Genomic DNA, 22,068 nt, shown 5'->3' on the forward strand with positions numbered 1-22,068 from the left:
TGGTTTGTGACGATATTTGCACACAAAATACTGTATAATGTATTTCCTACAGGATCTTGTGTGCAGCAGGTGGAGAGTGTAAAGAAAGAGTTAATGAAATATGTAAAGTTTACCTCTGTAACTTCGGCCACGATGGAGTCCAGCGTCTTTAGGAAGGAATCTGAGACAAAGTGCGTCACCTGCAGAAACATATGATGAATATACAACACAAATTAGACTGATTCAAGAAGCTTCACAGATTCAAATTCTGCTGTAGAGCCTCAGGGTTCATCGATAGAAGATTGCAATCTCGATTCAAACACACACACAATCTTTTCAACCACACAGTATCATTATTTCTGTCTTATAATAACTCAGATTATCACAGAAGTCCTGGGATTAAAGTTTATAGTTTGGCTATAAACACTGGTGTAAACAAGATTATATCAAATATATCCTTACACCAGTAGGTGGCGACAAGTGACTGTTAAAAAATATATTTGTCATTGATTCATTCATCATTTGATTCGTTCAAAAACGCTTGATTCATCCAGTAATGAAACAAGTGAAGTCTTTATGAGCGAGTCGTTGATTCATTCACTCAAGAGATTCCTTTAAAAACGCTGATTCATCCAGAAATTAAACAAGTGAAGTCTTTATGAGTGGCTCATTAAATCATTCAAGAGATTCGTTAAAAAACTCTGATTCATCCAGTAATAAAACAAGTGAAGTCTTTATGAGTCATTGAATCATTCATTCAAACAGATTTATTAAAAAAATATTAATTAATTCAAATTAATTCAATATTTTTTTTAATAAACTGCAGCGCTAAAAAGAAAGTGTCATTATTCAGATCAATTCAGTTCAATGCCTGTGTAAATGTCGAGCTATAAGCAGCTCCAGGTCTCTGTGCCAGTCATGTGACTGAAAACTATGAATAGTGTCGTTATCAGCATCAGCCAATAACGCTGGCCGATTAAAAGAAGGCCTAGTTGTGTAAGTTACGAGATCTACTGACAGCTCTGTCAATGGATAATAAAGATTTCTGTTCTACTGTATTTGAGTAAATATCATGTTAAAGAAGTGTTCCTTCTAGCAATTTCATTTGCCATTATTATATTCCGTTTCAGTTTGGGCGTTATATCAGATCACAGATAACATCATAATCCATATCAGGTTATTACTAGTGATGTCATGAGGGAAATATTCACATAAGGAGTTTATTAATACACCCTTGTATTATCTGCCAAACAATGTGCAAATCACATTAAGTGTGTGTGTGTGTGTGTGTGTGTGTGTGTGTGTGTGTGTGTGTGTGTGTGTGTGTGTGTGTGTGCATGTGTGCGAATGTGTGTGCGAATGTGTGCGCGAATGTGTGCGCGAATGTGTGCGAGTGTACCATCTGTAAGAGTGTGAGTGTGTGTGTGTGTGTGTGTGTGTGTGTGTGTGTGAGTGCATGTGTGAGTGTGTGTGCGCGAGCATGTGTGAGTGCGTGTGTGTGTTTGAGAGTCTGTGTGCGCGAGCATGTGTGAGTGCGTGTGTGTGTTTGAGAGTCTGTATGCGCGCGTGTGTGTGTGTGTGTGTGTGTGTGTGTGTACCATCTGTAAGAGGCGTCTCAGCAGCTCTACAGGGACGTTTATTTCTTGTCCGCTGGCACCAATGAAGAGAGGAGAGATGGAGAAGCTGGAACTGACGGTCGTAAAGTAATAATCTGGATTCACAACACCGCCATCGGACAGATAAGAACCTGACAAAACAATAAACCACATCAAACAACCAGATTCACATGTTCTGAAGAAAACTTAAGTGGAACTCGGAGCCACGATGACGTTGCAGATCGAGTTTTACAGGCTCAGTCACACATCTCTGTGGTGATTTGGTCAGTAGAAACGGCTCAGGTCTTTCTATGAGGGGCCGTACAAGCCAAAATCCATTCTTCTACTCTCACACACACACACACACACACACACACACATATTCTCCTCTTCTGTGTGTGCAACAGGACATAACTGTTCTCAGACCTGATTCTTTGTCTGGATTCATAAGCAGTCCACACTACATTTAGACATCCATATCAGGACTCCAGTGTATTTACTGCTGCTCTGTTTCTTGAATCCTCAACAAATCTTGAGACTGACAGAAATCCACACATAGAGTTTGAATGTGATCAGAGATCTCAGTGCAGCCCATCATGCACAACATAATCTGTTTCTCTTTGCATTTGGTCAATACACATTATAAAAAAAAAAAAGTCTGATTTCATGTTCATTTCTACTTACTCCAAAAAGTAAAAACTGTACTTGAAAAGAAAACAGGAATACTTTGAATAGCATTAGCATCATTGTAAAGATGTGATGAAGAGCTGAGCAAATCTTGCACATGTATTTCCGAGTCTGACTTCCGGCTTAAAGAGGAAGTAATGGATACCAAAATATATATATATATGTGTGTGTGTGTGTGTGTGTGTGTGTGTGTGTGTGTGTGTGTGTGTGTGTGTGTGTGTGTGAGTGAAAGGAGAATGTATGTGAAAGGAGAATATATGTGTGTGTGTGTGTGTGTGTGTGTGTGTGTGTGTGTGTGTGTGTGTGTGTGTGAGAGAGAGAGTAGAAATGTATGTATGTGAAAGGAGAATGTGTGTGTGTGTGTGTGTGTGAGAGAGTAGAAGAATGGATTTTGGCTTGTACGGCCCCTCATATCTTACACTGGGATATTTTCACGCGTTTCATCACCAGCAGGTGAAAGTGGTGTGTATGATCACTTCGTAAACTAGCAGCACACTCTCCTCAACAACACAGGATTTAAGAAATCATTCAAATGCTGTAGAACGACACGCGCAAAACTTTAAAGTGCCTCTATTATGCTTTTTAGGATTTGCCCTTTCATGAAGTGTGTAATAGAGCTGTGTGTGAATGTAAAAGCTCTGCATAGTTTCACAGATCAAAGTGCAGATAAATAGAGTTTTTGTCTCCTAAAAGAAAGAAGTGATTCTGAACTGAAACGAGTCGTCAGTAATTCAATCTCACTTTCTGTTACCGTGTAACAATGTTACACATTTGCATAATTCCAGCCTCTGGTCTTGATTGGCTGAACAGCGTCTCTTAGCTCCGCCCTCAAACACTGTAGTTTATCTGAGACTGGAAGAGTTTGGTTCGTGTTGTTCATGTGGAGAAGACGCTGTTTTCTGCTGACAAAGCAAATCCACTTTGATGAGATTGATACGGTAAAACCCTTGCCATCGTTACTGTTCGTATCACTGTGATCAAGAGCTGAGATTCAGATATGATAATGAGCGTTTGGTTTCCGACCAATCAGAGCAGAGCAGCTCTCAGAGAGGCGGAGCTTAGAGAGACTGAATCCTTGATCGAACCGTTTCAGACACTGTGAGAAAAGAGCTGATGCTGAAGTGGAGATTATGAGGAAATTAAAGTGTTGTTTGACCTTGGATGTGTGTAAACGTGTTGTAGGAGACTCCAAAAACAAAAGGAGAATTTAAAATAGCATAATAAGGGCTCTTTAATACACTTTAAATCTTATCAATAGCGATGACTGACCATTAACCACCACTACCTCCTTCAGACTATCAGCATAACTCTGCAGTGACTCATAGAATCTTAAGCAAATGGATTTAAAACAAACACGCAGAGAACTAAAGGTGCTTATCCAGAAACATGAACTCTGCACTCAGAATCTGCTGAAGAATGTTCAGACATTAAAACCTCCAGTTCACAGAGATTAGAGTTGTGACACAGCAAACCTTACATTACCTTCAAAGTACTGCGGTCCTGGAGTCGTTGGAGAGCAGGGCGACGGGCCGCCTCGGTCAGGACTCACCTGAGAACACACCTGATGTAAACTAACAATACATCACACCACTCATAACACTCATAACACTGCATCTTCTGAACGCACAGAATTCATGGATGAACAACTAGTTTTTCCCAAAATGTGCATCATACAACCAGAGCACAGTGCGTCAGGTCCTATATCCCACAATGCAATGTGCTCAACTTGACCTTTTCCAGTTTGATGAATGAACACAAGTACTTTTAACTGTGAATTAACAGCTCTAGATAATGCTGCCGGGGTATAAGACATTAAGACATTTAAAATATATATATTTTTCCAGTAAAATATACATTTCTAATTTTATTTAGTTTTTAAAAATATTATTAGTTTTAAACAAATACTTTTTACAAACATCATTTTTGCATATTATTTTTAATTTATTTTAGTTACTTATTTTTTTCTAAAACTTATTTACTTAATGCATTTTTTTCAATTAATAATTTTTATCTTAATCTTTTATCTAATTTTTATTTTGCAAAAATAATTAAATTTTAAATCATTTACATCATATTTTCTAAAATTTTTGCATATTTGTCAAATTAATAATTATTTATTTACTCAAATTTATTTTCTAAAATTATGTTTGTATATTTTTTCCAAAAATTATTTATTTGTATTTATAAAAAATAAAAAAACTATTATTTTCACTTTTTACTTTACTCAACATTTACTTACTTTACCATTTTTTTTAGCTTTTTTCAATAAATCACTTTTTTCTGAGCTGATAAACAGACACCAGCTGCTGAATTAAACACAATATAATAAGGTCATGTGACACTACGTACTATACATTTTCTTTAAAATGTTTATCATTACATAATGCATCCTTTTACACGTATTTCCCCTCAAGTAACAGACAGTATGCACAGCAGAGACAGAGAGATGTCTGAGACCTGTATGTCAGGGTTGGTGATGCCACTCTTGCGTCTCAGCGTGTCTCCCTGGCAGGCCGTGAACAGTGAGCTGGGCAGAATAGAGCGGAAGTCATTGAAGGATCTCCTCCGAACGCCCTCGGTCTCCACACACACGCGGTGAGCCGGCGGAGGCGTTCCTCGAGGGAAGAGCTGCGACACGAGAGGCTCATCACCGTTCCCGTACCGCCCGAAGGCTCGAGTCACGCCCAGAAGACACGGGACGGCATACCTGCACAGGTACACTGCAGAAACACCACGACAGTCAGACGAGTGCCAAACCAAATGCGTGTTTTTGTGTGTAGTGCTCATGGGAATCACCTTTATCTTGGTTCTCGGGCGTCTGGCAGATCTCCAGTAAAGACTGCATTACTTCCATTACCGCTTCCAGAATCTAGACGGAAAGACATTAAAGGGGTGGTTGATTATGATTTGACTTTTCTAACTTTAGTTAGTGTGTAATGTTGCTGTTTGAGCATAAACAACATCTGCAAAGTTACGATGATAAAAGCTCAAAGCAAAGGGAGTTATTTTATTTTAAAGAAATCGCTTTTTAAGGACTACAACAAACGGCTGGTAGGAACTACAACGAGCTTCTTCACGGGTTAGTGACATCACAAACCATACAATTTACATAAACCCCGCCCCCTGAACACGATTTATAGATTATCAAGACAGAATATGCTAATCAATGACTAGAAGATAGTTAACTTCCCATCAGCTACATAAATTCATCAGCTAACATTCAGAAACGTCCTGTTGCTTCTACATGTTGTCACTTCTTGAGTCTCTTCATCTTTGATTTGAACATAAAAGGCTAAAAGTCTAAAAGTCTAATCGGAGCTGCTCACACACACAGGAGCTCTTGAAGCTCCGCCCCCTGTGCCGGGAGCAGCAGCTCATTTGCATTTAAAGGGACACACAAAAACTGCACGTTTTTGCTCACCCTCAAAAAGTGACTATTTTATCATGCTATAAAAAATATCTATATATAAAATTAAAGCAATATAAAAATTGAGCTAAAACTTCACATACACACTCTGGGGACATCAGAGACTTATAGCACCCCTTTAAAATGAGTGCAAGGGGAAAAAATCACATGTAAATGTGCGGATGCGCTGAAGACCAGACCTGTGTGCGAGACTCTGGGTCTCTCTGAGCCACATCAGACAGCAGCGTCACCAGACAGAAGCTGAAGTTCTCCGCCATCGGGAGAGTCTCTGTTTGCACATACAAACACAAGCTGGATATTTAAGCATCTATTCATGGAAATGCTTTGGATAGAGTGTTTTATTATGAATCTGTAAGAATTACAAGGCTCTGATGGCAAAACTGAACTTACAATTCAAGAGTACAGAAAACACACACCACTAAAAAGTTTGGGGTTGGTGAGATTTTTTATGTTTCTGAAAGAAGTCTGCATTTCTTTAAATCAAAAATACAGCAAAAACAGGGAAATATTATTACAGTTTAAAATATCTGTTTTCTATGTGAATATATAGTAAAGTGTAATTTATTCCTGTGATCAAAGCTGAATTTTCAGCATCATTACTCCAGTCTTCAGTGTCACATGATCCTTCACAAATCATTATAATATGATGATTTGATGCTCAAGAAACATTTATGATTATTATTATTGTTGAAAACAGTGATACATTTTAATTTCAGGATTCTTTGATGAATAGAAAGTTCAAAAGAACAGCATTTATTTGAAATAGAATCTTTTGTAACATTATAAATGTCTTTACTGTCACTTTTGATCAATTGAATGCATCCTTGGTGAATAAAAGTATTAACTTCTTTCAACTTTTAAACATAGTGTGCATGCTTACATACAGTAATGTACTTGATAAAGATGCATGAGAGACGAATAAGCAAACTGGTACCTTTACACTTCCTCCCAGCATTCTCCTCCACCCATTGCACTCTGGGTAACCCCTTGAGCAGACTCAACAGGTAACTTACCACGGTATCTTTGTGCTGAGAAAGACAAATATCACATACAAACCAAGCGTTGGAAAGATGCAATCTCCACTTGAATACACTTGCAAATCAAATCCAAAATCTATTTATAGTACATGCTTCAAAAAAGAAAGCCAACTGCATATAGTATGTTTATGGAGAAAAATTATGCAATATATTTACATTAGAAGCAGGATGGCGAGAGATGAAGAAAAGAGTACAAGCTAAACTGAGTGTGTGTGTTTAAGTGGCTTAACCAGCTCTAATCCAGCTGTGATCACATGATCTGGTATAGCAGTGAGTTTCTCTCATAAACCAGCTTTAACACACACACTTATTTATTTGAGGACGTTCCCAAAGGGAGTTGTGTCATATTTAGCAACGCTTTTGTCCCCGAAATATACAGTCAAACCAAAAATTATTCAGACACCAGATTTTATTACTAGTGTGTGCAGGACACTATAGTTCATTTATAAGTAAGGAGAGCAAAATAAGGTAAACTGTGACATTATACCAAATAATTCTTCATACAGTAAAATTTCTAAAAATGTGGGACCAAAAATGATTCCGACACTTTGAGCTGATCATGTTTTGCTGAAGTGTTTCTTCTTTAATTGCTAATGCTCTTTTTACACACAGACTGAACAAAATGAAGCATTGCTTGGTGATTGGTTGAGCTAAACTGGTATTATCTAATTGTGTAGTTAAATTTAACAGCTGACAGATATTCAACATAATTCATGTGTGAGACAGTCTAACAGAAGGACGGACAAAACCAGTCAAATATCAACTGAGTTCTGCTCATATTTTATTACCATTTTCTAAACTATAGCGAATAAACTGTGATAATGTGAGAAATGTTGAAGTTGTCTGAATAAATGTTGGTTAGACTGTAGTTTCGAGCTCATTCACCTGTAAATCTGACTCGACCAGGAACACAGCCAGAGCGACGACCGCATCCCTGCGCCGAACATCCAGACTGAAGACGCCTCGGCTGTCACACGGACACATGCACAATAACTTCTGCACCTGATGGAGAAACACACCAGACGACAAACACACACTCTTATCAGTACGGTGAGCTGTCACAATATAAAACACTCAACTTCCCTTTAAGAAAGACATGAGCAGATCTGTCAGCAATCTGCAGAACAAGAACAACCTGTTAAAGGGTTAGTTCACCCAAAAATGAAGATTCTGTCAGTAATTACTCTCCCTCATGTTGTTCAACCCCGTAAGACATTCGTTCATCTTCAGAAACACAAGTTAAGATATTTTTGATGAAATCTGAGAGCTGTCTCACTCCTCCATAGGCTTCTCTGTTAGTGAAACTTGCCGGCCCAGAAAGTTAGTAAAGACAATGTTTAAAATAGTCCAAGTGACTACAGTGGCTCAACCTTAAGTTCATCAAGCGATGAGAATACTTTTTGTGCGCAAAAATACAGACTTTATTCAACTCATGTTCTTCTGTGTGGGTCTGAGTGAGTTCATGTAGTGTAACAGCGCAGCGCTTCTGGGTTGTACGTCAGAACGGAGGCTCACGATTGGCCAGCATCACACACATGACCAGCGTCGGCCAATAGTGAGCCTTCGTTCTGACGTACAACCCAGAAGCGCTGCGCTGTTACACTACGTGAACTCACTCAGACCCACACAGAAGAAAATAAAGAGTTGAATAAAGTCGTTATTTTTGTTTGTTTCTGCGCACAAAAAGTATTCTCGTAGCTTGATGAACTTAATGTAGAGCCACTGTAGTCACTTGGACTATTTTAAACATTGTCTTTACTAACTTTCTGGGCTGGCAAGTTTCAATTAGAGAGAAGCCTATGGAGGAGTGAGACAGCTCTCAGATTTAATCAAAAATATCTTAATTTGTGTTTCTGAAGATGAACGAAAGTCTTACGGGGTTGAACAACATGAGGGAGAGTAATTACTGACAGAACTTTCATTTTTGGTTGAACAAACGCTTTAAAGGGGACATATCATGAAAATCTGACTTTTCCCGTGTTTAAGTGCTATAATCGGGTGTTTGAGTGCTATAATCGAGTGTTTGAGTGCTATAATCGGGTGTTTAAGTGCTATAATCGGGTGTTTGAGTGCTATAATCGAGTGTTTGAGTGCTATAATCGGGTGTTTGAGTGCTATAATCGGGTGTTTGAGTGCTATAATCGAGTGTTTGAGTGCTATAATCGGGTGTTTAAGTGCTATAATCGGGTGTTTGAGTGCTATAATCGGGTGTTTGAGTGCTATAATCGAGTGTTTGAGTGCTATAATCGGGTGTTTAAGTGCTATAATCGGGTGTTTGAGTGCTATAATCGAGTGTTTGAGTGCTATAATCGGGTGTTTAAGTGCTATAATCGGGTGTTTGAGTGCTATAATCGGGTGTTTAAGTGCTAGAATCGGGTGTTTGAGTGCTATAATCGGGTGTTTAAGTGCTATAATCGAGTGTTTGAGTGCTATAATCGAGTGTTTGAGTGCTATAATCGGGTGTTTGAGTGCTATAATCGAGTGTTTGAGTGCTATAATCGGGTGTTTAAGTGCTATAATCGGGTGTTTAAGTGCTAGAATCGAGTGTTTGAGTGCTATAATCGGGTGTTTAAGTGCTATAATCGAGTGTTTGAGTGCTATAATCGAGTGTTTGAGTGCTATAATCGAGTGTTTGAGTGCTATAATCGAGTGTTTGAGTGCTATAATCGGGTGTTTAAGTGCTATAATTGGGTGTTTAAGTGCTATAATCGAGTGTTTGAGTGCTATAATCGAGTGTTTGAGTGCTATAATCGAGTGTTTGAGTGCTATAATCGGGTGTTTAAGTGCTATAATCGGGTGTTTAAGTGCTAGAATCGAGTGTTTGAGTGCTATAATCGAGTGTTTGAGTGCTATAATCGCTTGAGTGCTATAATCGGGTGTTTAAGTGCTATAATCGGGTGTTTAAGTGCTAGAATCGGGTCCCGGCGCTTCCACCAACCCAGAAAACGTGAAAAGTGAAACCCAGTAACTTTGTTTTGGTGCGCCTTTCTCTGTAAGCATGTCAAAAAAATAAGCCGATCGATCAGATTTCACTCCCCTTCTGACGTAGAGGATCTTATTATAATATTAGCGGCCCTTAATCTGCACGTTTACACACACAGCGCCGACATTTGGTTCTCGCAACTAACAACAGTGACCAGTTCTAACGCAATGGCAAAAGTTTGAGAAAAGCATGAAACTGTTCAGTTGTTGAGGACAGACGAGCACTGAACACTATTAGACAAAAAATGTCTCAGCTGTCTTATAAACACCTCAGGGAACTGTCAACTTGTGTAAAAGTTAAACATGATGACAGTACATGCAAGTCGATGAGATGATCAATGTAACTCCACAACAACTACATAAATGTCTCCACTAACATTCAGAAAAGCCTTTGTTATTGCCGGAGTATCTGAAGCTCGTGTAAAGGCTCCGCCCTCTTCTGAACGGAGGCGGGGCAACAGCAGCTCATTTGCATTTAAAGGGACACAAAAAAACTACATGTTTTTGCTCACACCCAAAAAGAGGTAAATTTGACAAGCTATCATAACTGATCTGGGGGGATTTTTAGCTGAAATTTCAGACACGTTCTGGGGACACCAGAGACTTATATTACATCTTGTGAAAAGGGTCACCTTTAAGAGAATCACACATGGTTTGAGAGCATGCATGTGTGGGGTAATCGCATGCAAATAATACCAGATGATTGCAGTCAGTGTGGAAGTACATGATCATGTATGAAAGATGAATCTGTCACTGCGATGAGGCAATGCATTTCACAAGCCCTCTAAAGGAAGAGTACACCTGCTGCTGCTGCTGCATTACACACCATGATAGCTGTTTTTCACTATCAGAGACACAAGCATTGACGCAGCTGGCACTATCTGGCACCACTTAGTGCCTGGCATCAGCGTAAAAGCCTCTAGACACGTGACACTTTTCAGTTTCGTATATTGAGTATATTTTATAAAATGTAAACAAGCATTCAATGCAAAATTGTCAGTAGTTTTAGGACAGATGTGATGCATTTATTCAGCTCAACACAAAATATTTCCATATTTCATGTTTCAAGATGTTTTTGGGCAAACTAGCATTCATTACTACAATGAGCTCATTGTTTCTGCCTTAAATTATTGTTTAAATTAATACATTTTTAGCTAACTGTGATTTAGTACATGTACATTTCTGATATACATAACAGTTACCTCTGATAACACATCACAAGCTGTAACATGGACTCATGCATTGTCTATAAAACTGCTTTGAACCGATGTGTATTGTGAAAAGCACTATATAAATAAATGTGCATTGAATTAAACATGCAATTCTTTAAAGTAAAGGAAGTCGTCATTTTATGTATGTGGTACTCATGCAATGCCATATAATATTTCAAATCACTATAACAAAAATCCAAACTAACAGGTTAAACGCAGACTGTTTGCGTGCACATAATGAAAGTAAGGTAAGGTTGCATTGCTGCGCAACAAACTTGCCACGCGCTGCAGCCTGTGACACCTGTCGCGTGCATCACGATAATGCAGCACGATATTATAACAAAGCGACGCAGCAGGATGATAACAGTGTGTGTGTGTGTCTCAGTGTGTGTGTGTATGGCAAGCCATTTTAACATTTAAAAGCTAGACTGGATATGTGTTGCAGATATCTGTAATTCAGTTTTGCCTAGTCAAAAAGAACATTTCAGATATCCGCAACTACATTCTTCCTATCCATAATTGTCATTTCAGATATCCACAAAGACATTCTTCCTAGGACAAATGACGTCACTTTTGCCATTCATTTGTATGGGGTTTATCATTACAGATATCTACAATTCAGTTGCAGATATCCACTATGTGAATTACGGATATCTGCAATTGAATTGTAGATATCTGTTATTCTAGTTTGAGATATCTTCAATTTGATTCTGACTAGTCATAACTCCAGTTAAAGATATCTTTAATTCACCTCAATTCAAGATATCTACATGTTCCTTTTCAGATATCTTAAATTAAGTTTTGACTAGGCGAAATTACGTTGTAGATATCTGTAACTGGAGTTATGACTAGTCAAAATGGTGTTGTAGATATCTCAAACTGGAGTTAGGGATAGTCATAATTTAATTGTAGATATCTATTATCAAGTTATAGATATCTTGAAATGAATTTTGATTAGAGATATCTGAAATTTGAGATATCTGTAACTTTCATTCTGCCTAGTCAAAATGTAATTACAGATATCTTGAATTAGAGTTTTGACTAGGCGAAATGACGTTGCAGATATCTGTATACAAATTAGGCCCGCATCACACTTTAGGCGGGAGCAGAGCGTGTTGTTCAAATCATCAAATCACATAGCACCTGTAACTGTTAACTTGTAATTAGCACTGATTAGCACCATGTCGGAGCAACCAGAGTTTTTAATCGTCTTTTTAATGCTGTTAGATACTGTTTCAAATTGAAAAAATAAAATAAAAAATAAGAACTAATCTGAACTAAGAACTTTTTTTTCTCATCTAAGGAAGTTAATGTTATTGTACTTCCATGGCAAGAATAGCATGCATGTCAGCATCTTTATTAAAGTGAATTAGTGTGAATCTCTTTCACGCATAAATCTTAATGCAACAATAACCTACGTAATTTTAAGCATGATCATAAACATAGCATTGCAACTTTTTTTTTTTTTTTGTATATAAAATATTGTATATCTTTTTTTTATTTGTATATAAAAACATTTTCTGGTGTTATTTTTCGATTACAGCCAACGCCATGACTGCTTTTTTCTTCTTCCATTCATAGAAATAAGGAAATGAACCCACTTTTTCTTTGATTATGGCGGGGAGGGGAAATCTATATCTAAAATAGAGCAACGTCATGCACAATAATTTGCACTAGTCATAATGACGTTTGAGATATCTTTAACTTTCATTCTGCCTAGTCAAAACTGAATTACAGATATCTGCAATTGTCATTTAAGATGTGTGACGAGTTGAATGTCGTTTTCAATGAGGTCATTGCAGATATCTGTAATTCAGTTTTGCCTAGTCAAAACTGAATTACAGATATCTCTATCTGTCGTTTCGACTAGTCACAATTACGTTACAGATATCTTGAATGACAATTCCAACTATCCAAAATGTAATTACGACTAGTCAGAAAGACATTGTTGATATCTACAATGTTAATTCCGGATAGTCAAAATTAGCTTTTAAATGTTAAAACGGCTTGCCATAGTGTGTGTGTGTTGTACCTTCTCGACGGGCGCTGGTCTGTGGGCTGCCAGGGAGCGCGCGAGAGACAGAACCGTGTTGAAATAAAACTCGCGCGTGCCACCGCCGCGCGTGGCCATGATTCACGGGAAAAGTTCAAAACACACAAGCGATGATTTCCTCAGCTTTCTGTGGAGGAGAAGAACAACACGACCGCAATACGGAAAGTGTGAAGGCACAAATAACAGCCAATGAAGAGAGAGAGAGGGCGAGAGAGAGAGAGAGAGCGAGAGAGCGAGGCGTGTCTGCATTAAAGCATCATCAGTGTGAAGTTTATCTTATTGGCTCATACATCTGATGAGTGATGGAGTTTTTGTTTGTTTTTGTTTTCAATATATAAACGTGTTTTCTGAAACAAATACTATAACAGAGCATTGGCCAAAATATTAAATATGTTTAAGTTTCTTCCTATTTCTAATTAAAATATTTCTGGATAAAAAATGGTGTTAATGTAAGAAATAACAATTAATAATACATTTAAATACATCAATCGACGTTATTAATAATTGATAATAACATTTATTATTATTATTATTAGTAGTAGTAGTAGTCTTATAATTAATATATAATTAATTCTATTAAATAGTTAATATTTATAATAATAATGTATTATTGTTGCTGTTGTTATTATTCACTAACAATATTTATAATGAATAATAATAAGTAGTAGTAGTAGTAGTAGAATATATTGTTTTTTTATTAGCATTATTAATAATAATAATAATAATAATAATAATCGACCATATGGATAATTATTAATAATTATTGTTAATGGAAGTATAATTAAAACATATTTTTTTATATTAGTAAATAATATTTAATAATAACATTAATTGCTGTTATTATTCACTAACTATATAACTAATAATTATAATTAGTAGTAGTCGTAGTAGAATAAATTGTTGTATATTTGTATTATTTATTATTATTTATGATGATTATTATTATTATAACAATATTTATAATTATTAATAATAATCATTAGTAGTAGTAGAAGAATAGTATAATTGTTTCTTTTTATTATTAAACTGCATTAAACTGAATATGCTGTAGAAACTCGTAAGAAGAAGAAAAAGAAAAAGACAAATATTTAAAAGTGTATTTTGTGGCTATAGCGATCTCTGTTTTGGTCTCGAATCCTAAACGATCATAAATAACAACAACTAAAAGTGAAAACCACTGTCTATGGTGAAAACAGGCGGAATCAAAAACGAGGAGGAGCCTATCTGACGTCACCATGACATCACCGGAAGTGTTTCGCCATTAGCGTCAGCTCAGCTGATATAGCAGGAGAACAAATCTCTCTCTCCAGCGATCAAAGGTACAAATGTATGAATTTATCGATACAGTGTTCGATATATCGTATTTTAATCTAACAGACAGAGAGGACGTGTGATTGAAGACGATGTAGGGTTTATTTAAAGGTTGTTTTAGGCAACATAAAGTCGCTCAGATAGATAACACACACACAGACGAGTTTCTACAGCATATTCAGTTTAAATGCAGTTAAATAACACATATTTATGAAATATTTTCACATTTTATTTAGTGAATATCTTTATGTTTACCGATGATGTTATGTCAGTTATAGTAGTTTGTTCAGGATCCATATCTATACACTAACAGAACGTGCCATGTTTTTTTTTTATATAAACTCATAACTTCTATTATTTAAAGCATATCCTTTCATTGCCTTACTTATTATTTCATCTTATAATAATTCATATTTTATATATATACATGCGGTAACACTTTACAATAAGGTTCATTAGTTAGTAACTACCTTAGTTTAACATGAACTAAGAATGAACAATTCTTTCTTCAGCATTTATTAATCTTAGTTAATATTAATTTCAACATTTACTAATACATTATTAAAATCAAAGGTTGTATTTGCTAACATTAGTTAATGCACTGTGAACTAACATGAACTAACAATGAACAGCTGGATTTTTATAAACTAAAATTAACAAAGATTAATAAATACTGTAACAATTGTGTTGCTCATTGTTATTCATGTTAGTTAATACATTAACTAATGAACCTTATTGTAAAGTTACCATATACCATATACCTACCATATATATATGTATGGTATATTTTTCCTATGTTTTATGTCTCTTGATTTGTTTTATTTGTATTATATGCTTTATATAAAGTATGTATTTATAAATTTTTCTGTACAGCACTTTGGTCCACTTCGGTTGTTTTAAAGTGCTTTATAAATAAAGTTTGATTTATATATATGTGTGTGTGTGTGTGTGTGTGTGTAAGTACTGTGCTCTCTTCTTCTCACTGAAGCTCAGGATGTCTGCCTACCCCAAAACCCACAATCCTTTCGCTGATGATGATGATGAAGAGGCTCCGAGAAGAGGCTTTAACTTCGACGATGATCCGGAGGAGAGTTCGCTGAGTCCGGCAGAGAGACGCCAACAACGGCTTCAGCAGGAAGTGATGCGTACAGCGCAGTCGGCCGTGGACAGCAGCCACCGCTCGCTCGGACTCATCTACCAGTCCGAGAAAGTCGGATCCGAGACGGCAGAGGTGAGAGGAAACTTAAAGAGATAGTTCACCAAAAAACATGAATCATCCCATAATTTACTCACCCTCATCCTAGGTCTAAATTACTTTCTTCTTTCAGCCAAACTCAACCGGAGTTATATTATAAAATATCCTGGCTCTTCCATGCTTTATAGTGGGAGTGAATGGTAACTTCGATTTTGAAGCCCAAAAAAAAGCGCATCCATCCATCATTGAAATGATCCGTACGACTCCAGGGGTTAATAAAGGCCTTATGAAGTGAAGCCATGCGCATCGGTCACGAATTAAAAGTAAAAAAAATGTGAATTTTTTAAGAGAAATGTGGGAGGAGCTTGAGTTAGTTTGAACCGCGAGAAGCGTCGACTCTCACATGTGCTTACGCTACTCCTACATCATGTGTGGGGTCAGAGGTCACTCGTCATGTGTGGGGTCAGAGGTCACTCTTTAGGTCAGAGGTCTCTCTTTAAGTCAGAGGTCATGTGTGGGGGTCAGAGGTCACTCGTCATGTGTGGGGGTCAGAGGTCACTCTTTAGGTCAGAGGTCTCTCTTTAAGTCAGAGGTCACTTGTCATGTGTGGGGTCATAGGTCTCTCGTCATGTGTGGGGGTCAGAGGTCACTTTTATGATGGATGGATGTGCTTTTTTGGGCTTCAAAAAAACAAGCTTGGAAGAGCCAGGATATTTTTTGATATAACTCGGATTGTGTTCGGCTAACTAAGTTTCTTGCTTTGGCTATTTCATTAAAACCGCTTGATTGTTTTCCACAGGAACTGATTCGTCAGGGTGAAGCTTTGAAAAGGACGGAGAAAATGATTGACAACATGGATCAGGACATGAAGACGAGCCAGAGGCACATAAACACCATTAAGAGTGTGTGGGGAGGAATGGTCAACTATTTCAAAGGCAAACCTGAACCTCCCAGACCGGCACAGAAGGACCAACCGGTGTCCTACGAGGGACACAGCAGGTACAGTCACACACACACACACACACACACACACACAATACTAGCAGCTTTTACACGTTTACATGCGCTCAAAAGTGCTGTAATTGTTCTGGTTCTTCAAAATGATATAAAATGTGCATTGTTTTCCTATCTGTTTCAACTCATGCATTTATTAAAGCTAAATTTGCTTACTAATTAAGTAACTTCACACATTAAAGCAAAAGCCTTTCAATTTAACATGAAATGAAAACAAGGCTGTGATGAATAGACGTAAAATAATACACTACCGTTCAAAAGTTTGGGGTCAGTAAGAGTTTTAATGTTTTTAAAATAAGTATCTTCTGCTCACCAAGGCTGCATTTATTTGATTAAAAATACAATAAAAAAAACAGTAATATTGTGAAATATTATGACAAGTTAAAATATCTGTTTTCTATGTGAATATATAGTAAAGTGTAATTTATTCCTGTGATCAAAGCTGAATTTTCAGCATCATTACTCCAGTCTTCAGTGTCACATGATCCTTCACAAATCACTCTAATATGATGATTTGATGCTCAAGAAACATTTATGATTATTATCAGTGTTGAAAACAGTTATTTACATTTTTATTTCATGATGCTTTGATGAATAGAAAGTTCAGAAGAACAGCATTTCTCTGAAATCTAAAGCTTTTGTAACATTAAACACGACCGTTCAAAAGTTTGGGGTCAGTAAGAATTTTAATTTTATTTTTGGGGGAAAGAAATAAAATAAATCAATACTTTTATTCATCAAGGATGAGTTAAACTGATCAAAAGTTACAGTAAAGACATTTATAATGATAGAAAATATTCTATTTTAAATAAATGCTGTTCTTTTGAACTTTCTATTCATCAAAGAATTTTGAAAATAATTTGTACACGACAGTTTTCAACACTGATAATAATCATAAATGTTTCTTGAGCATCAAATCATCATATTAGAATGATTTGTGAAGGATCATGTGACACTGAAGACTGGAGTAATGATGCTGACAATTCAGCTTTGATCACAGGATATAAATTACACTTTAAAATATATTCAAATAGAAAACAGTCATTTTAAATTGTCATAATATTTCACAATATTACTGTTTTTTTATTGTTTTTTATCAAATAAATGCAGCCTTGGTGAGCAGAAGAGACTTCTTTTAAAAACATTAAAAAATCTTACTGACCCCAAACTTTTGAACGGTAGTGTGTGTGAATAGACGTAAAAGATTAGATGTAGTCTGAGACTGTAGTGTACATCAGCCTTTAAAGCCTTGCTTTGATTCACATCCACTGAAATAAAGGTCTTAGTCAGGAAAGATGCCATATCTGGAAATGCAAAGAGTCTGAATATTATTTAACAACGACACGGTTTTGTCTGATGATGTTAGCTTACAGAATGCACTTGCGGAGAGCAAACAGCAGGAGGACAAGTATGAGGCCAGCCATCCCAACCTCAGGAAACTGGAGACATCTGGTAAACACTCATGATCGTGCACTGATGAACTTCTACGATTACCCATGTTACTTTGAGAGACAGTTTGGATCAATAGAACCAATTGCTTTGCAAAATGATTGACAGTTTTGAAGCGCTCGAAGCGCCACACGCTGGACAAAACGTGTAAATGCAGGGAAAACTCAACCCAAACATGCACTAAAACACTGTTTACAAACCATTCGCAGATGTTTTATTGAAAGTGTAATCTATTAAATGCAATTAACAAATCATCTAATACCAGTACATGTGAAGTGTCTGAATAATATGTTGTTTTATTAAATTATAGGGCTTGTTTTGTTGGAGAGTTTGGTTAATCAGGCCAATAAGAGACTAACTTTCGCATTAACTAACAATGAACAATGCATTTGTTACGATGTTTATTAATCTTTGTTAATGTTAGTTAATAGAAATAAAACTGTTTATTAGTTCATGTCAGCTCAGTTTCATTAAATAATAACAAATACAACTTTTGATTTTAATAATGTATTAGTAAATGTTGTAATTGACATAAACAAAGATTAATAAATGCTTTAGAAGTACAGTACTGGCCAAAAGTTTGGACACATTACTATTTTTAATGTTTTTGAAAGAAGTTTCTTCTGCTCATCAAGCCTGCATTTATTTGATAAAAAATACTGAATTTTTTTTTAATATTGTGATATATTATTACAATTTAAAATAATTGATTTTCAATTTATTATACTTTAAATTATCATTTATTTCTGTGATGCAAAGCTGAATTTTCAGGATCATTACTCCAGTCTATCACATGATCCTTTAGAAATCATTCTAATATTCTGATTTATTATGAGTGTTGGACACAGTTCTGCTGCCTAATATATTTGATGAATAAAAGGTTAAAAAGAACTGCATTTATTCAAAATAAAAAAATATTTTCTAATAATATAAATCTTCTTTACTATCACTTTTTATCAATTTAACACATCCTTGCTGAATAAAAGTGTTGATTTATTTCAAAAAAAGAAAGAAAAAAAATGACTGACCCCAAATGACTGACCAGTAGTGGATATTGCTGTTACAAAAGATTTATATTTTTAAAAAATTTGCTTCTTTTTTTATTTTTTTATTCATCAAAGTCTCCTAAAAAAGTATCACAGGTTATGAAAAAATATTAAGCAGCAGAACTGTTTCCAACTTTGATAATAAATCAGAATATTAGAATGATTTCTAAAGGATCATGTGATAGACTGGAGTAATGATCCTGAAAATTCAGCTTTGCATCACAGAAATAAATGATAATTTAAAGTATAATAAATTGAAAACCAATTATTTTAAATTGTAATAATATATCACAATATTAATTTTTTTTCTGTATTTTTGATCAAATAAATGCAGGCTTGATGAGCAGAAGAAACTTCTTTCAAAAACTTTTCTCTTCCAAACTTTTGGCCTGTACTGTATGTTTCATTATTAGTTCGTGTTAACTAATGTAATTCGCTAATGTTAACGAGACGATTACAACTCTTTCTCGCTATCAAACAAACGTGTCGTTAAAACTGATCAAACTGATCCGAGATCAGGCAGAAACCACTGGTTCATGGGTTCACTAAGGCTTGTTTACTGACATCATCAGTGAATCTCAAAGATATCGAGTGCTTGTGCAGAGACAGAGCTCAGTGTCGGATCAAAGCGGCTCATCAGAATCACAAATGTTTGTTTGAACAGGTTTCGGAGCTTCCGCTTCCCTGGATAACGGGCCGTCCGATCAGAACGGATATCCTAAGAACAAACAGCTGCGGGCCGCACATCACCAGCTGGACACAAACCTCGGTGAGAAATACAAGAGTTTAAAGGGATATTTCACCGCTGGAAAGATGAATGTGTATTTAAATTGGGTCATTTATGTAGTAGAAATGTGAAGTTGGAGCGTTCTAGACTGAGAAAAGCCAGAGAATGTATTTTTGGCTCATGTGGATGAAAGACTACAACTCCCAGAATGCACTTGCTTCGCTGCCCTACGCCTACTGGTTACAGAGGGCGGTCCAAGACCCCAAGACTTTTGTCGAACTTGAACCACAAATACACACTTTTTTTCTTTTTTTTTTTATGGAATCAAGGAGTTTTGTGGTTGAAATGTAAAAAAGTAACACATCGTTCCCTTGCGGGTCAATTTGACCCCATTAGGAATGATGGAATGCTTCAGTACACATAGAAAAACCTAAAAATGCTCAAAATTCTAACTGAAAATGCTAAAACTTTACCAAAAAATTATTTTATAATGTCTACATGTGTATCTGAATGTATACTGAAGAGTAACTGACTTTAGGACCCAGCGGAACAGCTCATTTGCTCCATATAGAGCTATAAGGCCATCTAGTGGCAAGAGTTATAAAGCATCATGTTATATCTTTGTTTTCCACAAGAGGTCGGCAAAGACACGCAAATGTAAGATATTTTGAGCTGAATTAAAGGGACACTTCACCCATTTGCATTAAGCTTTGTATCGTTAGAAACCCAGTCATATTTTTGAATGGTCATGCATTATTCCCTCATTTTCCCTAGAGACGGGAGAAATACGGATTTCGGTGTTGCAGTTCCTGCTTATAATGATGTAAAAATCATAATTTTGCGTCATTCTAAGCAGGAAGTCCCATATCTTTATAGAGGGGTTGAGACTACAAACACTTATTCCTCATTTTTTTCGATTAGTGGGAGTGGCTTGCGGAGCTGTGCAATGTGGTGCATTGTGGGAGTTGTTGTCTTCCATACAAATGCGCCCTAAAGTTACTCTCTGTCTTTCCTCGGTCAAGAAGGCACCAAATTCGAAATTTATGTTACATTTTTCTACTACATATATGACCCACTTTCAATAAAGATTAATGTTCCCACGGGTGAAATGCTCCTTTAAAAGGTTTATGCATGAAATTGTGAGTTATTTTGAATTTAATTTGAAAGAATGTGAGGAATGTGCTTACATTACAATTTATTATTCATTGATTAAATCTAGTAATTTAAAGGTAAATAAAATAAAAAATAAAAAAACAAATTGCATTAAAAAATAGAAACATTGTATCAAATTGAAATAAAATAAGCTTTCTGAAAAAAATAAATTATGTATAATTTTAGGGTCATTTTGACCTGTGAGAGAAGGACGTGAACTCGTACCGTAACTTGGCTCAGATGGCTCACTCACAGCCAGGATCTGATGTGTGTTTGGTGTTTGGTCTCCAGATGAGATGGCGTCGGGTCTGGGCCGGCTGAAGAATCTGGGTCTGGGACTGCAGGCGGAGATCGACGACCAGGACGTTTCTCTCGACTCGTTGCTCAACAAGGTCGACAACATGGACGGCAAGATCAGCTCCACCAACCGGCAACTCAAAAACCTCAAATAGACTGTGAGTGTGACGTCGTCTCATGGTCGAGATGCTGTCGGCACTGATCCAAACTGAAAAACATTTATCATCTTCTCTCCACGGGAGGTGTGTGTGTGTTTGTGTCTATGCATATGTGTGTTGGAGAAGTTCAACATTCTGCCTTCCTTTAGTCACTGACATTATACAGTATGATTATACATAAGCCGTGGATGCCTCTCTCTCTGTGTGTGTGTGTGACTGTTCAAGACTGATGTGAAGAAACTGCTGATGATCTTTGAGTTTAACATGTTACCTGTTAGATAGGTATGTCAGAGATGCACACACAACCATTTCAATTTTTTTGAACCATACCTTACACTCTTTAACTCTGAACACCTAGCTTAGAAATCACTGTATATTCCCCTTTGTTTGAGAAAATTCATTTTTATAATGATGTATCCTCATATCACCATGTAAGCACATTAACGGAGTACTGTGTATAAAGGTGATCAAATAGCAGGACAGAAAGATATTGGTCTGACTCATTTCACCACAGGCTATAGAGATTAGCACTCAGTCTTTAATCACTATTTTGAATGCAACCCACAAACTTGTGTCATTTTCTTTTTCAGCTCTATATTAGGGTAGCTTTATAGATAGAATCTGCTGAGGTTTTACTATTGTTTCTGGAATTCATCGTTCAAATATTGTACTCCTAATAAAGCAAACCATTTCTGTCTGATGAATGTGACGTGGAATATGTGAACATAAATAAAAAAATATGTTTTAA

At 36.3% G+C, this 22,068-nt stretch overlaps 2 protein-coding genes across 4 annotated transcripts in view; one reads left to right on the forward strand and one right to left on the reverse strand.

Annotated features, from left to right (window-relative positions):
- The window catches only part of pi4kab (phosphatidylinositol 4-kinase, catalytic, alpha b), a 64,539-nt gene extending 51,339 nt beyond the window's left edge, over positions 1–13,200 (reverse strand). For both annotated transcript variants that reach the window (XM_082188854.1, XM_082188853.1), the window contains exons 1-9: positions 12,951–13,200; positions 7,611–7,727; positions 6,623–6,716; positions 5,868–5,956; positions 5,058–5,130; positions 4,719–4,981; positions 3,744–3,810; positions 1,578–1,726; positions 114–179 (exon numbers count right to left, since the gene is read on the reverse strand). In XM_082188854.1, coding sequence (XP_082044980.1) covers positions 114–179; positions 1,578–1,726; positions 3,744–3,810; positions 4,719–4,981; positions 5,058–5,130; positions 5,868–5,956; positions 6,623–6,716; positions 7,611–7,727; positions 12,951–13,049 — 1,017 coding nt within the window. In that variant the 5' untranslated portion in view covers positions 13,050–13,200. The remainder of the gene's footprint in view (positions 1–113; positions 180–1,577; positions 1,727–3,743; positions 3,811–4,718; positions 4,982–5,057; positions 5,131–5,867; positions 5,957–6,622; positions 6,717–7,610; positions 7,728–12,950) is intronic.
- Positions 13,201–14,206: 1,006 nt separating this feature from the next.
- On the forward strand, positions 14,207–22,068 carry snap29 (synaptosome associated protein 29). Of its 2 annotated transcripts, none has more exons than XM_082188934.1 (6): positions 14,207–14,290; positions 15,271–15,513; positions 16,277–16,476; positions 17,858–17,943; positions 19,651–19,755; positions 21,157–22,068. In XM_082188934.1, exons 2-6 carry the CDS (start codon positions 15,277–15,279, stop codon positions 21,315–21,317), a joined length of 789 nt encoding a protein of 262 aa, XP_082045060.1. In that variant the 5' UTR covers positions 14,207–14,290; positions 15,271–15,276; the 3' UTR covers positions 21,318–22,068. The 2 variants fall into 2 exon arrangements, with proteins under 2 accessions (XP_082045060.1, XP_082045061.1); XM_082188935.1 differs by having other exon boundaries at positions 14,234–14,290; positions 15,244–15,513.

The sequence above is a fragment of the Leuciscus leuciscus genome, assembly GCF_965113295.1.
Source record: "Leuciscus leuciscus genome assembly, chromosome: 13".
Classification (NCBI taxonomy): domain Eukaryota; kingdom Metazoa; phylum Chordata; class Actinopteri; order Cypriniformes; family Leuciscidae; genus Leuciscus; species Leuciscus leuciscus.

What these genes read in the sequence shown, in the direction of transcription:
- snap29 (XM_082188934.1), top strand. Translation starts at nt 15,277, where the DNA reads ATGTCTGCCTACCCCAAAACCCACAATCCTTTCGCTGATGATGATGAT. An exon ending in CAGGAAACTGGAGACATCTG is followed by an intron (nt 17,944 to 19,650) that starts GTAAACACTCAT and finishes TTGTTTGAACAG; the next exon opens with GTTTCGGAGCTTCCGCTTCC. An exon ending in CCAGCTGGACACAAACCTCG is followed by an intron (nt 19,756 to 21,156) that starts GTGAGAAATACA and finishes TTTGGTCTCCAG; the next exon opens with ATGAGATGGCGTCGGGTCTG.